Source organism: Aspergillus welwitschiae (assembly GCF_003344945.1).
Source record: "Aspergillus welwitschiae strain CBS 139.54b unplaced genomic scaffold BDQ94scaffold_4, whole genome shotgun sequence".
Classification (NCBI taxonomy): Eukaryota; Fungi; Ascomycota; class Eurotiomycetes; order Eurotiales; family Aspergillaceae; genus Aspergillus; species Aspergillus welwitschiae.
This window is the reverse complement of record NW_020798698.1, coordinates 1,113,871-1,128,853: the sequence shown is the minus strand read 5'-3', so window position 1 is coordinate 1,128,853 and position 14,983 is coordinate 1,113,871. Positions and strand designations below refer to the sequence as shown.

At 49.7% G+C, this 14,983-nt stretch overlaps 6 protein-coding genes and 1 non-coding gene across 7 annotated transcripts; 3 read left to right on the top strand and 4 right to left on the bottom strand.

The window, feature by feature from the left end:
- Positions 1 to 723: 723 nt before the first annotated feature.
- On the top strand, positions 724 to 1,299 carry BDQ94DRAFT_166862 (uncharacterized protein; the record flags this gene model as incomplete). Its single annotated transcript, XM_026770654.1, has 1 exon — positions 724 to 1,299. The coding sequence occupies one exon, from the start codon at positions 724 to 726 to the stop codon at positions 1,297 to 1,299; it is 576 nt and encodes a 191-aa protein (XP_026630725.1).
- A 593-nt stretch (positions 1,300 to 1,892) lies between these two features.
- BDQ94DRAFT_166861 (wax synthase family protein) lies at positions 1,893 to 3,171 on the top strand (the record flags this gene model as incomplete). Its single annotated transcript, XM_026770653.1, has 3 exons — positions 1,893 to 2,099; positions 2,172 to 2,677; positions 2,745 to 3,171. 3 exons carry the CDS (start codon positions 1,893 to 1,895, stop codon positions 3,169 to 3,171), a joined length of 1,140 nt encoding a protein of 379 aa, XP_026630724.1.
- A 49-nt stretch (positions 3,172 to 3,220) lies between these two features.
- BDQ94DRAFT_182973 (uncharacterized protein) lies at positions 3,221 to 5,548 on the bottom strand. The gene is made up of 4 exons (XM_026774286.1): positions 4,507 to 5,548; positions 4,025 to 4,454; positions 3,679 to 3,967; positions 3,221 to 3,617 (listed from the first exon to the last, which is right to left on the bottom strand). Exons 1-4 carry the CDS (start codon positions 5,468 to 5,470, stop codon positions 3,270 to 3,272), a joined length of 2,031 nt encoding a protein of 676 aa, XP_026630723.1. The 5' UTR covers positions 5,471 to 5,548; the 3' UTR covers positions 3,221 to 3,269.
- A 107-nt stretch (positions 5,549 to 5,655) lies between these two features.
- On the bottom strand, positions 5,656 to 5,729 carry BDQ94DRAFT_t36. Its single transcript has one exon. It is a non-coding gene; the product is annotated as a tRNA-Val (tRNA).
- A 502-nt stretch (positions 5,730 to 6,231) lies between these two features.
- On the bottom strand, positions 6,232 to 7,211 carry BDQ94DRAFT_166859 (DUF202 domain-containing protein; the record flags this gene model as incomplete). Its single annotated transcript, XM_026770652.1, has 3 exons — positions 6,232 to 6,297; positions 6,349 to 6,632; positions 6,830 to 7,211. 3 exons carry the CDS (start codon positions 7,209 to 7,211, stop codon positions 6,232 to 6,234), a joined length of 732 nt encoding a protein of 243 aa, XP_026630722.1.
- A 292-nt stretch (positions 7,212 to 7,503) lies between these two features.
- On the bottom strand, positions 7,504 to 8,795 carry BDQ94DRAFT_136852 (GFA family protein). The gene is made up of 5 exons (XM_026764954.1): positions 8,239 to 8,795; positions 8,153 to 8,181; positions 7,985 to 8,094; positions 7,896 to 7,921; positions 7,504 to 7,837 (listed from the first exon to the last, which is right to left on the bottom strand). Exons 1-5 carry the CDS (start codon positions 8,319 to 8,321, stop codon positions 7,702 to 7,704), a joined length of 384 nt encoding a protein of 127 aa, XP_026630721.1. The 5' UTR covers positions 8,322 to 8,795; the 3' UTR covers positions 7,504 to 7,701.
- A 3,462-nt stretch (positions 8,796 to 12,257) lies between these two features.
- BDQ94DRAFT_166857 (uncharacterized protein) lies at positions 12,258 to 14,921 on the top strand (the record flags this gene model as incomplete). The annotated part of the gene is made up of 1 exon (XM_026770651.1): positions 12,258 to 14,921. One exon carries the CDS (start codon positions 12,258 to 12,260, stop codon positions 14,919 to 14,921), a length of 2,664 nt encoding a protein of 887 aa, XP_026630720.1.
- Between the last annotated feature and the right edge of the window lie 62 nt (positions 14,922 to 14,983).

The window sequence follows — 14,983 nt, the reverse complement described above, 5'->3', positions numbered from 1 at the left end:
GGATATAGTTACCATATGACAGTTGAGGCAACAACATCTAGGCTTTACATTGACCTGCCCTATTGGGACAAAACACCCGGGGTAGCAGGTTAGTCCAATAGTACATGAATAATAGGCTTTACTCGGTCTTACATTACCCAATGATGAAGGAGACTGCACCATTTTCCAACCCAGTCTCGAGAGGCAGTGCCCGATTTCAACCCATTAGCGGCCGGAATTCCAAGTCAATGACGCAAAGACCAAACTTTGCTCGCCACCGGCCGGCGACACCGTTGGCCTAAGCTCTCTCAAGTCTGGGGTTCGGCCGGTGCCCGCCAAGAGTCGGCGCTGGCTAGACGCACCTGATTGCACTGATTGTACTTTTGACAGCTCTCGAGACCTTACTTTCTTCACGGCCGATGGATGAGTGGGCGTCGGACTCGGCCGCCAGTGGCAATGGCCTAGACTCCACCCAGCCCTGAGCAGAGTATGCAAGTGCGAGCTATCTTCAAAATTCACGAGTTGCTGGTCCAGGGCAAGAATTATAAAGATTGCCCTGATCCTGCCCCTGACCTTGAAGTCAGATTATAACCAGAACAATCAAATTCGCATAGTACATCCATATTCTCGATGCAATAACACGACGACTACAAATTACACCGACTACCTCCTAGTGCCATTACCACCAGCACTCCTCTACATTAATCACCTTTTTGACATTTACTCTTCACAACGTCAACCACAATGGCCGGTATTGAACTTCCTCCTCACCTGATGCGTCAGGCCACCCGCACCAACAGCCGCATTCCTCCCATGGCTCGTCGCTCCGTCTCGCCCTTTCCCTGTCGCATGGCCGCTCTCTCCCGCGACAAGCTTCACAAGGAAGCCTCTACAAAAAGCCCTGATCTGCGCCGATGCCTTGCTCACCACACTCTCCTCAACCGCTCCATTGAAGCCGCCCAGCAAGACGTGCGTCGGCGCATGGCATCTTTCCACCTCGATGAAGAAGACGATGATGACTTTACCACCTCCTACCACTCTACACCCAATGAGGCAACGGCTGTTCCTCTCATCCGTGTTCAGATCACCAATGCTGTGCGGGCTATGGTCAAGCGTCGTGCCGCCGATAGCCAACAGAACGAGCACCCGAGTGGGCTGACGCGGGTGTCAGCAAATGCAGACAAGACAGGCTCTGCCAGCAGCAGCAGCGGCAGCGGCGGCGGCATGAAGAGTCTGAAGAGAGTTCCTCGCGTGGTGTTTGGCCGGCGCCGCTGGCCGTTGTACGGAGCGGGACCACTGCAGAGCGGGCTGGTTAGCTGACACGGCGAATGTTGCAGCATTCCTTGTGTGGCTCGTGACGGGCTGCGGCTGGACCCCGCCAATGGCATCCTTGTTCTGTTATCTTTTTTTCATCGACATACTTTCTTACTGTATTACTTTATTTTCTCTCATCCCTGGACAGACTGGATGCCTTGTGTCACGTGCAACAGATATGGGTTTTGTACATAATAATTGTCTCTTACACTACACTTCACTGTACTACTTAGAATACGTCATATATTGTACATTTATCTATTCTATGACTCCTCCATTGTAAATCTCACTTATTTACACACAATACCAGTACTACTGGAGTGTAGACTATCATTGACCCACGCAGCCCGGTCTCAATCGTCAATTGCTGCACGGGCATCACTAGTCGCCGATCAGTCTCACCCATCCCGACCCGCTCCGCCCAATCAATCCCCTCACCCTATCCCAATCGGGCAATCCAGCTCTGCAGTTCAATCTCAGCCGCATTCCAAACCCACAATCCCCCCAGCTTATAATAATGTCTCCCAGCCCCCACGCCTGCGTTCTTTTATCTTCCCGTCTTTTCCTCTCCAGAAGAAAATCAGAAAACCAGGAAAAATATGCCACAATGGATCCCCCCGGCACAATTCCTCGCTATCCAACTCCTAACCGGCACCACTGTCGCCTTCACTCCGGCTAACTCTCCCCTCCGATCAATCGCCTCCCTCGTCGTACTCATCCTCGCCTACTGCATGCAAATTAGCGCAAATGCCCACCTCCACGGCACCCGCTTCGGCGCTCCGCTCGTCGCAATGTGCTGGATGAATGTTCTCAACGGGATAGATTTACTGGTTCTCACGCGCGCGGACTACGATAAACAACTAGCATACAACACCTAGCAGAAACCGACCTCCAAAGACAAATCGCCACATGAACCACAAACGAAATCGCTCATAGATAAATATCTCTGGTCCCTAAACCTCTCATTCAACTACCGCCGCATCAACACCCCCTGGCAAATCCACGCCCTCACCACATTCAACAAAACCCCCACTCGGACACGATTCCTCCTCACCTCCCTCCTCAAACTCACCATCTCCATTGCGATCATCCAACTCTTCACCCTCGAGACCACCGATCCGTATCTCGGCCGCGCAGTGGATAAATTACCCGTTCGGCCGGACGAGATCCTCCTCCCGTTTCGGTATCACGTTGGCTGGGGGAAAGATGATCTTTTTCTCCGGTTCCTCTTCACTCTCTCCTTTGGGATCGTAGCGCGCGCATTCATCGTCACGGGGTATACCGCTGCCGCGGTGGTGGCTGTAGCATTGGGCCAGGAGCCGAGTATGTGGCCGCCTGTTGGGGGTGGATTGCTGGATGCGTGGTCGATTAGGAGGTTCTGGGGGTATGCATACACCTTCCTCCCATTCATTATTGCAGTTCTTGTACTAATGAAGTATGTGATGCTACAGAAAAACATGGCACCAAACCCTCCGCCAACTCCTTTGCTCGAACGCGGATTTCGTCTCGGGCTCTATCCTGCGCCTTCCGGTCCGATTCCAGTGGTGCTTTCGAGTTATTTTCGCGTTCCTTGTTTCGGGATTAGTGCATACGGGCATGGATGTCGGGTTCGGGGTACGGATTGATGAGAGTGGGGCGTTGTGGTTCTTCGCGTTGCAGATTCTGGGTGTAGCCGGGGAGATGCTTGCTGAGAGGTTGTTGGCTCCGGTGAGTGTGTTCTTGTCGAGGGGGGTTAGGAGGGGAGTCGGGTTTGTTTGGGTTGCGGTCTTTATGCTCTGGACTTTGCCGGTGTGGATTTATCCGATTCTGGTCCAGTTGTATGCGGATGGGGTGCGCATGATGAGTCCGTTTTTGGGGCTGGGGGGTTGGGATGTTTGATTTTGGTTTTTGGGTTGCATAGCGTTAGGTTTGGGTATCATTGGCATGCTAAATTATACTAGATTATAGACGTATAGTACGTATAGAGCTGAATATGGCTATAATGCGGCATCCCAATCTACCCACGCGAATGTGTTTAACAAGTCGAGATGGGGATCTGCGCCTACAAAGTCGGGCAGCGCGTCCAGGGCTCTTGTCGGACTGTGCAGCGATGCCGGCATGCTGAGGATTCGGTCCAATGAGCGTTGCAATATTCCCTTGATTTGCGCCTTGGCTGCGATGTCGGATTCCGAGGGGCGGAGCCAGTCGAGGAAGGCGACCAGTACACTGAGGTCCTGGATGATGTCCGATCGAGGAAGTTCTAAGGTGTAAGTTTCGGGAGAGCTAGATTGGCGGAGCAGCTCAAGGCAGAGAATGCCGCTGCCTGGGACGGCGTAGGACATAGCCTGAGCATGTTGAGTCAGTATTGATGAGGTGTATCTGTTTGAAGGGGAATGTGAGTCATACCAGCCAGGAAAAATCAACGTGATTCTCGAACCGGTCCTTGTGCTTCCAGTAGATCAAGGTTAATCCTACCATTTCATGGCTAACCTGGATTAGCGCCTGTTCATCAACCACCCTGTGTCGGGTCAGTAGTCGCTCTAAGATGAACAGGTTGAGCAGAAAATCCAAGCGCACAAGGACACGCAAAGCGAGCAGCTGGCCGGGCATGTCGCGGTCGTGGACGTGATCTGTTTTGAACTTGATGACTTCGGGAAATTGTGCGTAGATGTCTGTAGCTTGTGCTTTGAGGTGGCTGTTCGCTTATCAGCAGTTGCAAGTGCGAGGGATACAGATTAGGCTGAAGTCATACAGGCATGTTTGAACTGCAGCATCTGTGATGCTATCCTGCGAAGTCTCTAAAACTTCTAGCATCTCTTCGCGGTTCCTTGCTAGCATTGCTCGCGCCCGTAAGATGGTGGCAGGATACGGCTGTCGGTCTTCGCTGCTGTCCCAACCATTTGAGTTGAGCTTTGCCACGGCATCGCCAATTCTGCCGGAGAATATATCTTCGTCGTCAATGTCCAGCGGCAGCTTGGTCGTCGAGTACTTTCTGTTCAGGAGCGGTGGTCTGCCGGTAAATGTGGAGATGACCTTGTCGAAATTGTAAATCGATGCGTAGACTCGTCGCTTGAGTTCGTACTGGAACGAAACCTCGTTCCAATCAGATGATAATTCCCGGTGAAGGCCAATGGATGTCGTGACTGCAATTACATCGCCATGTTGGCGCCAGCAAGAAAGGCCTGTTAATCAGCGCTATGTGCTATGCTTGGATATCTCCGGGTTAGGACTTACTCTTATCACCACTGGCAATGCTCTCGAGGATGTTATGTTTGAACGCCAAATGGACAAAAAGAATATTAATTGCACCCAGCTGACTGCACAACTCAATGCACATAGATGCACACCGTTTCAGATGCACCATAAGGTCTTTGGGTCTCTTGAACGCATGTTGCTGACAGTACTGGGTGATGATATCGTGCTGTACCGGCAACTGTGAGGCTGCAGACGACCAAAAAGTGAACAAGGATCCTAGAAGCTCCCAACGAGTTCTCTTTCCCGAGAAAGACTCGATCCAGAGGTGTGGATCTTGTACAGCCGGTAAAGGCGTTAGACTGCACTCTGAAAACCGCTTCGCAACAAACTGTAGGTGCTCGCTGTTCCGCAGCCGGAGCACGTCACGATACTCATCCCACATCTTATCAGACGCGATTCGATAAGCTGGTCGGAAGCAGGCATCCATCAAAGCCATCGGATGAACGAAAAGTAGGTTACATGTTCGTTCATCGGGCAGGTTTTGTAGGATCTGTATCCCCAGTTGGAGCATTCTCGGCGTGATGGTAGGGTTCCCCGGCTGGGTGGGTGATTGCGCCCCGACACCATCGATACCCCCTCCAGTGGGCGTTTTCAGGGTCTGATCCACTCCGAATCGATCCCGATGTTCTACAAATACAGATGAAAAACTCGTGGGCCCCAGGTACTCGGCTGAGCTTTCGAGGATGGGCGTGGTCGACTGGGCTCCCGGGCAGGTTTTGGTACTTGGGACACCCTCGCTCTCATTGTTCAAGACAGTCGGCGAGTCAGCCTCAGGCAGGCTTCTCGCTCTGCCTTTGGTGAGTGGATTGGCAAGATAGACGCATTTCAAGGATAGTCTCCGACACCGCTGGCAGGCGGGGGTTTCGTGGTCGCAGGCCAGTTTGCGTCGCCGGCATGCCTCACAAGCTGGCTCTCGGCCATTCTTCCGCCTGAGAGCGGGCATGGAATAGGTCGGAGTAACTGTGAGCCCCGAATGGGAACAGCTATATGGTTATTTTGGAACGGTGTTGGCAAACATAGATGGTAGATGGCTGGTGGGTATGCTTGAGACGGAATCGGCTTCGGCTTCGGTGTAGATTGGACTCAAGAAAAAGTGGGGCTGTTCAAAGGGCAAACGGCAAAAAAGAATGACCAGACTGGGGCTCGATCCCAGGACCTTATCGGTGTTAACGATACGTGATAACCAACTACACCATCCGGCCAATGCTTGGGGATGTTTTGATTCATTTGCTCTATGTCCGGCTGGCATTTACTTCCGTGACGGTCGCTGATAAGAGTTTCCTGATCCAGCTCGAGTTTTGTACACAGTTATGGTTCGTCATTCACCACTCTCGAGATTATAATCACATCTCCGACGTATAGAGAAGCAAACTCTGTTATGAAAAAGGACTGCAAGAACATGGTAATTATGGATTGGTCTCGGTGTTACTAATTGTTCGACGTGACAGATATATATTTTGGCTTCCTTCATGGTAAGTATAAAAATGTAAACACCCCCTACTGGCTAGTACTAGTACTTTGGCGCACTAGTAGTATTGGACTTTCAAAGTATCTTACTTCTGCATCGCGTAGTGCTCTTAGGTATCAACATAGTATATTCGATGATTTGTCTAACTATGACGAATTGCTATATCCGCCCAGTGGATTGGTCGTATATCATCAAGACAATAGCGTAAGGCATGTCATCATCAGCAGCCAGAATGGCTAACTTTCCTCATGTTTTAACTCAACGGTAATAACCAGAGATAGTATAAACGTCGTCAAAATAATCTACTGTTGTTAGTAACACCATCCCACTCAAACGCAGCGAGTCAAACTCACCAATCCAATCAACACCCCGATACAGTTCAACTCCCACCCCCCCGCATACACAGTCCCCAAAGCCACCACATTCTGCTGCTTCCAGAAGCGATACGCACCCATGGCAGCTATCAAAATCGCCACGCCATAGCAGCTAACCGCCAGGGGAATCCCCACTTCATAGAACCCCAGTGCTGTATCCGGCGAAGCTAAATGCTGGAGTCGAAATAATTGGGCGATTAATACACCTTGCATGGCGACCATGACCGAAGTACGAATGTAAGCTAAGAAAGTTCGCTCTAAAGCTAAATGGATAGTGTGAGATGTCAGCAGCAGCCTTGCATTCCTTCTGCGTTATTGTTGGTGAATGGATGAGCTCGTGATTATCTGGCGCCATAGCCACGTGCGATTGCGCCATTTTAGTGGCATCAATAGTATTGAATGTATGCGTCGGATGGAGTAATATGCGAAGTATATATCAGAAAGCGAGGTGCCCACTCACCGAAATGGTCCCGATTACTCTTCTGCGGCACTGTCAACACCACATTTCGTGTCCAAAAGCGACGAATATGTCCCGCCAGCCCCTTGCTTGTGTGCTCCCGGTTGGAATGAGTGGTGCGGGAAACGGTCCGATGTGTGCGGATACGATATTCGCCCGAGGAGATCGATTCGGTTGAGAAGCCGGCCTCGTCGTCATCTTGAGTGGCTATATTGCGGAGTTCGAGGGCATCCAGGTCGTTATCTGTGCTTCTGGCGTCGTCATCATCGCGATGAGGTCGTTGAGCTGTGTGGCAGGCAGCTGGTGGGGTGAGAATCTCCTCGCGACCGGTCGCTGCAGCGATCGCCTTGTCCGGTGCAGAGTGATTGTCCTGGCGATCAACCATGATGTATACTAAGCTTCCTAGCTTTCGCACAGGAAGCTGTGCGACATGCTGCTGTTGCTGTTTCTGGGGGGGAAAAGGATGGGAAAGGGAAAGGGTCGATGCGGTGAAGAGGCGTCACAGCTGGCTGGCAGGTTCCTTGGTTTGTTGGTCGGCGACTCCCCTGCTTCCCCGGCCGGCGCTTATCTGATTGGGTTCGGATACTCGGCAGTGGCAGAGCTTGTTGCTCTTCCAAGTTTGCTGCTCTGAAGGAATCGCCGATTGAACAATCTCATTCGCGAATTGACCTGCCAGTGGATATGACGTAATGATTTTGGGGACATTCTGCCTAGATTATATGGATCGAGATATAATTTCACGACGAGGAGCAAGGACGACTAAACTCGAATTCCAGACAATCCCCCGGATCATCACCTAAATCAACCCCTCATTCAACCCCGGACTCCAACTCCGCTAATGCTCCACCCAACCCAACAATGTGTATCACTGTATACTATGCCGTGTTAATGGCCACCCACTCCTCCCGCTTGTCGCCGAAAAACACCGATTCAGGCTTTGACACACTGTCAAACAGCGCCGCCTTCAAATACGCCTTTCCTGGCACCTTGGGCGATAATGTGAATAGTGGGCTGTGTCCAAGCTGCATCAGCAAATCATTACAGGAACGAAGCACAATCAACAACTAACCTTCCACAACTAGAGCAGAAATGGCGCTACAGAGACCGAGTTAGCCCAGCAAACTCCCACTATCGTCCCCGAACTGCATATGATCCCACCTGAATTGTGTTCCCCGAAGAAGTATTGGGATCGCTGTAGATCTTCATTGCCTGGCTAGGGTCTTCGATGGTCATGTCATCTTGATTGATGAAGTAGTTGATTGAGAAGGCTGGTTGGTTTAGTCTTGGGCGGCTACTGCAGGGTAGGGACGGGGAAAGGAGACATACAGCCTCCTCCAGCTTTCTTGCAGTTGATGCTGCGCAACATTCGATTAGTCCAGATTCCCTACTGATGGATGATCTTGAGGTGGTACCAGTGGCAGGCTACACTCCTCTCCGGCTGCGCCGGGAGGGTGATGGAGATGCTGGTGCAGTTACAACGGCCGGTGTAGGGCATGAGGAAGGTGCTGTGGGTGCTAAAAGACGGAAAGTGATACTCTCTTGATCGGTGGCAGCTTGCCGGGATTTAAAGGCCAATGTCAGGGGCAGGAGAAGTGGAGCATTGCCCATCCACTTTAAATCCACGTTAGAGACCAGCAATTCGGAGTTGAAACGGTTTAAGGGAAGCCTCGATAAGAGGTCATACTCCACTCGAGTGGATCTTTGCCCGACGAGGGATTGATAATCATCGTTTTCCGCCAGTTCCGTGGATACCATGTTGTGCCTGAGGCTGCAATGTATGGGGCATCATAGTATAGGGGGTCCCAGCTGTCGAACTTTGATCCCATCTTACGAAGTCTTAAGATCAATATAATGACGGAGAGATGGAAAGGATATACAAGTTGGATGAAAAGAACTAAACAACACGTTAAGGGATAGCAGAGTGTGAGGGATAGCTTTTTTTTTTTAAAATGGACGTGCATACTGAGCCAAATATCTTGTTATATTGGTAAATCTGAGCATTCCGCAGAAGGCCTGACAACCAACAGCCCTTCGGGTAACGCCTCTTTCATAAATCAAACTCAAAAGAAACCTGCTTGACAAGCTCCAGCGTGCCCCGCTCGACATTAGGCGCCATCCCATTCACAACATCAACTGTAAAACTGTTCAACTCCAGAATCCGGTCCATACGAACCATCTTCATCATACACTCATCGCAGTTGCTACTCTTCGAGTACGTAGCAGCAGCACCCCGAGTGGCAAATCCCGCAACCTGACTGCTGTCTAGGTCCGACAAACAGCCGCTCTCAACCTTGCGGATCACCCGCTTGCAAAACCCCATATAGAGCAAATCTGGCTAAAATGAATTCTACTCGTTATTCATATCTAAATGTAGAATATCTTCAACGGCGTGGAAGGGAACAAAGCAAACTTCTAGTGATATGACACGTGATACGCAATGTTAGTATGTTTGTTAAAATTTATGTTTATCAAGCGAATATAAATCCAATCAGGACAATAGTTACACGCTTAACCTTAAGGCCCATGACGCAGCGATATGGAGGTGGTCAATGAAAATCTATATGACAAAGCACCCAGTCTTGTCAGTGACGTATTTTAAAGAGAAACTTACAGTTTTACAGGAATCAACCTATGTGTTACTGGATAAAAACTGATATTCATTGTAACAATAGGATGATAACAAGGAATTCTGGCATCCACTTTGGTCAGTCACTATATTTGGAACATACCAGGCAATAGATGGATTGCATCTGCTGTCATAACAAAGAACCGACAGTATGTTCCACTAACACTGTATATGGAGTTTTAAGGCGTTCATCACGGCTGGAATAGACACGGCTGAGGTAGTATCTAGCAAAGCCTGACGATAATTTGAATCATTATCATCCACTAAGTTGTATGGCAACATAAGACCTACTGTTTTCATGTATCTACCGTCAAACATAAGGAATCCAAGTACTTGACACCACGCCTGTGTCATATCGGAGACAATGAAAATAAATCAGGTAGACACACCGATTATAGCAATTTCCTTCGTGAAAGAGAGACATTGACAGCAGACTGACAAGCGGGGCCCACATTCCGCTGGGTTACTTCAGAGAGCGACTGCCAACTTATGATCCAGTGGCATGGATTGGCCTAGAGCGGCCCATAACGGGCGGAGTATGAAGCCAGATGCTGTCACCGAATTCAGAACCGCCCGGGGTTGGTCCTCGATAGACGACCAGTGATGAGACAGGGTTTGTCCAATCGAACGCTGTCACAATTTGGTGCTCTCGCTGCAGCCTTGAATACCTGAAGAACTGACAAAACAACTGATGATTATTTAGTAAGGACAAATTACACAAGGTATCGTTGGTGGGGAGGTGACTGTTTGGTAGGCAAGGATTGGAATGTACTACCACAGCCGAGAATCTTCTGTGACCGTCTTTATAACCCAAAGACACGTACCATCCAAGGAAGCAAAATATCGCACCATCCGACAGTGGTAAACGTTTGCGGTTTTTACTATCATCGTAGAATGGAACATACTAGTATTCCTGACAGCAGTCTCAGGCGCAGCCCTTAACTTTAGACAACCTTGATTGATTGAGATTATCGAAGTTCATTAGTACATCTGATCATAGAGTGTCATTTTCTTCTCAGACCATTGATAGCCAATGACAATCTGTGTGACTTTCCTTTTCAGACCTACCTGACAATTATAATTCAGTTTTCAGTGAACTACCAACCTTGTCAGACCCTATGTTCGGGAGTCATGCTGTCATCGCCGTCAGAACCCCGGTATCGAACCATACATCGTTCGGATATATAACCGACGTCCCTTTGCAAACAAAAGAAGGATAGACTTAGCTTGAGCTTCAAGGGATTACAAACATGTTAGAACACCTCATGGGCTTTCCCCCCGATCTTCTGCCGTTGGCCATTACTACAATTGGGATATCCTCTGCGATCAGTGTTCGGGCATCGAGGCCCACTTAGTGTATGACACATTACCAGTCAATTATTCTATTCGTTTTTGCAGTCAACAGTACGCATTCCGCGGTAACGTAAAAGCTTTGTCAGAACGACAGAGGCTGCTATCCAAAATGATTGCTGCTTCTACGTTGTGTGTGAACTACCGATCCATGGATGTAAACGGTGATGAGCCTCTGGTAGGGAAAGATGGGTACTGTAGTCGCCTTGAATGTAGCATGACTAGAAAGCTATGAAGCTTGCGGAGTGTTGGGCTTGAGCTGATATCCATATTAGGACATTTGACTACTGCAGAAAACCTGTAGTACAGTGGAATCGAGGTTCAGCTGAGCTGTCAACGCTACTATGAAAAACCCTTAAATTCTACTGCATTCATGCAACTCATGGAGAAAATGAAGGGCTATGTGAAATACCCACCCCGCTATCCCCACGCGTCCAATGCTGTAACACACAGCGTAAGAAGTGGAGTTATTCAGAACAAAGTAAGGGTACTAGTATTCAAAGGTTTACCCTATGTAAATACATGCAAGGTCAGCTGACGATCAAATGACTGAGCTATATCGTAATCGGATCCCCCGCTTGCGCTCTACATGCCAGCTGAGACGCGGGGAAGTCCGGCCAACCCCTTGATGGCTAATGTAACACAAGTGTACGCAACTGCATGGGGAAACTGAGCCCTACCGCTCTAGAGGAGCTGAGCATGCAGGCAGCATGCCCGTCCCCGGGGTACACAAGATGCAAGGGTCGGCTTTTTTTATCGTCAAGACTCCAAGTGTTTGCCCTTTAACCATGGAACATTTGATTATTCTCGTGAAGAAGGCTTACGTACCACAGACAAGAGATCTAGTCTTAGGTACGAACAGCTCAGCTACTTGCCAGAGAGGTTTCATCAAGACCCGTAGTGCATCATGCCGGGCTTGCATTCGGGTGGACGGGGTTTCTAGCCACGGTATATATACGGGAATATCTCCAAATGCAGAGTATTGTACAAACCTTGTGGCAGCTTTGATATGAATGCAGCATGAATTCATCGTTTAAGACATCATAAATGGTCACAGTAGTAATGGAAAGCCAATAAGAAGAAGGGATCACCCTCCTTGAGACCCTCGATATATGTAATGCTACTGCGACTGTAACAAACTGCAAGGCTTATGTCTCGCTGTCTCCGACGGACCACTATTCTTCATGACGTCTCTTCTGCCTACAAATCGCGCATATCATACAACTACAGCTAGCCATACGCGAAAAGATTGTAAACTTGGGCAATGTCTATCGTGGATAGACTGGGCCAGTACCATAGTCGAGAGGGAGGGATAGCTGTATAAATAGACCGCTCTCACACCTGCCAATTTTTTCGAAGTTCTACTACCTAAGCCTACTAGCAGACATCGATTGACTACCCACTTTACTCTCTATAACGGAAGACCCAACGTCCAAGACACTACAAACCGCCATCATGACCGCCATCATGAAGTATTTTCGTCGATCCCAAGCATCGGACTCAGGAGAGGAGATTTACGGCACTGTCAACACAGATGGTGATGCGAATTGGGGCAATATATCTATCACGGACGTACACGACAAGAACGGGAATGCCGTGGAAATTAAAGGAACAGATTACCTTGGAGTTGCATTCCTGTCGCCCGCTAAACTCTCAGATGACATCAGGGTCTCGACCGATCCTTGGTGCGCCTTCAGCTTTGAGAAGAGCAGTCATCCTAGCGGCGACGATTTGGAAGTCCACGTCAAGTTCACCTTTCAGCCTAGTTCGTCTGACCGCTCCGACGGGTTCAGAGTCGTGGACTTTCACTTTTCTATGGCCGGTGATCCTACAGATGAGCACTACGAGAATTCGGTGCGTCTATGGAAAAACTATCTGCCTGACGTAAGCGGCACTGTCCCAATCGCTTGTGATCCTCGACCAGATGGGATCACCGCGGACAGCCAGGCGCTGTTCTTTGAAAACGACGATGGAGTATTTATGAAAGACGTGCCATTCGGTGTGACGACTGAAGTCGATTTGAACCGGGGCACATACGAAATTACAGCCTCGGAGTTATTCACGGATGATGAAACCATCGTTGCCATTGCAAAGGTTCAGCCAGCCCAAGTGGAAGTTGAAGAGGGAAAGACAGCCCCGACTATCAATGTGACGTACGCCGTTCAACATTACAGCTCGACAGACGTTGTGATTGACAACATCTCTGGGCTCGAGGGAGAGGAAGTGCATGTCACGTTCAGCAACGCAGAAAACCCGCTCTACGACTTCTGGAGCCTGGTCCCAGGAACCACGAAACCGCGTCGCGTCCTCCCGCCAACAGGAGATGCAACAATCAGCGTAGATCCAATTATTGTGAACAACATCCAATATGACTTCACTCGAAAGGAGATTGATTTATCACGCAATACACCCATCAGCTTCACGGCTGACGATGTGAAGCAGCATGAGATTCAAGTACCGGGTGCTGTCAAGCTTCCCATCAAGCTGAAGAAGCAAGACTCAATAACCGCAGGAGCATTGACAGTGCACCTCATGGAAAAGACGTCCCGCTTTATTTACACAAACAGAGTGGATATGCAGGACGAAGCTCCCCAATTCCCAGTGCTGGTGGGGCCCGGGGACTACGAAGTGCAGGTACATCGGTTCATTGCAGATGGAGTTCTGTACAAAGTTACATCTGACCCCACTCTCACTGTCAGCGAAGATGGCAACACAGTGCTGGATTTGAGTATCGATGTTGCTGTGAATCTAAACGTCCCTGGATTCCCTAACTTCCTAAGTTTCGGTGGTTGCACCCGGGACCTCAGTAGACCTTCAACGTTCGACGAGAGTGATGACGACCTCACAAACTTTGTGCAGGCTGGCGCGTCGTCAATCTTCAAATATGCTGGCTTACGTGGTAACGGCGACCCTGATGATGATATCACAAAAGAGGAAGAATGTACACCAAAAGTCATAGAATTTGCCCGTGACATCGAAAAAGCTATTGGTACTGATCACACTGTTCTGCCAGTGCTGATATCATATACCTGCAACTTCTCCGGTGGGGAGGATGTTCTACTTTGCACTACGAAGCACAAACACAGCCTTGGAAACCTCATTCAGGCGCTACAGCTTCTCATGGACTTTGAGGAGGCCCCACGCCCTCTACGCGCCGCGTGGATCTTCAACCCCGATTTTATTGGCGAGTGCCAGAAGCGCGGCTACACGGCGGACTCCGAAGTGCGATTTCTCGATTCACTAAAAGAAGCTTTGAAGTTCCGGAATGAAGAACACATGATCGACCTTATTCCGGAAGACATCGACAACACCATTCGTGGATATGTGCGTGCACTGCACTGGCTGGTGCGGACTATGACGAAGGACCCACAAACTGGAAAACCTGCCGTTTCGCTTGGGTGGCAGGTTAATCTCTGGGCGGGAGAAAAAATCAGCGCGTTGTGGATATACAAAGACGAGAATGTGGCCCCTGAAGAAGCCAAAAAAACAGCAGACTATTTGGATGCTATTGGGGTATGGCCCAAAACAGTCCCGGAGAAGGCTGATGATGAGCTTCCCCCTGTCGACTTCTTAGCCGTCGACCGGTGGGAACGTGACGACCTCACATCAGCAAGCTATCCCGTGCACTTTTGCTTTGCCCCACGCGAATGGAGCCGATACCTCGATTTCTGTGAAGCGCTCAGCATGGAACTGCATGCCCCGGTGATGCCCTGGCAGATCTCAGCAGCCCGCACGCCCATCGTTGAGGATGATGTCAAGGAGGATTTTCCGACAGCGCAACATTGGGGCACGGGAGGTAGCTACTTTCTGGGCGATCCCAGTGTTGGCTCCGGCTACCGCAATATTCACAAGAGTATCCTGGCGTTGAAGTTGGATGCACTTTTTTACAACGCTAAATCCGTGGAAGAGCTGTTCCAGCGCTCCCAGCCATTTGACCTAACGGTCCCAGGCTATCATGATCTCCCTTTGCGGGGAATGTTTTCGGTGCTGCTTGGTGGAGGCGACACAACCGGCATTGTGAACAGTCTTCCTGCTGGCAGTGGTGAGAGACAGGCTGCCTGGGTACGGGAGAAGCTGGCCGAGTATAGCAAGAACCCCATTTACTTCCAAACTGACTGAGGAGGAACGCATAATCAAACACTACAGCTGGACTACGGATATTGTTGGCTGCTGATACTGTG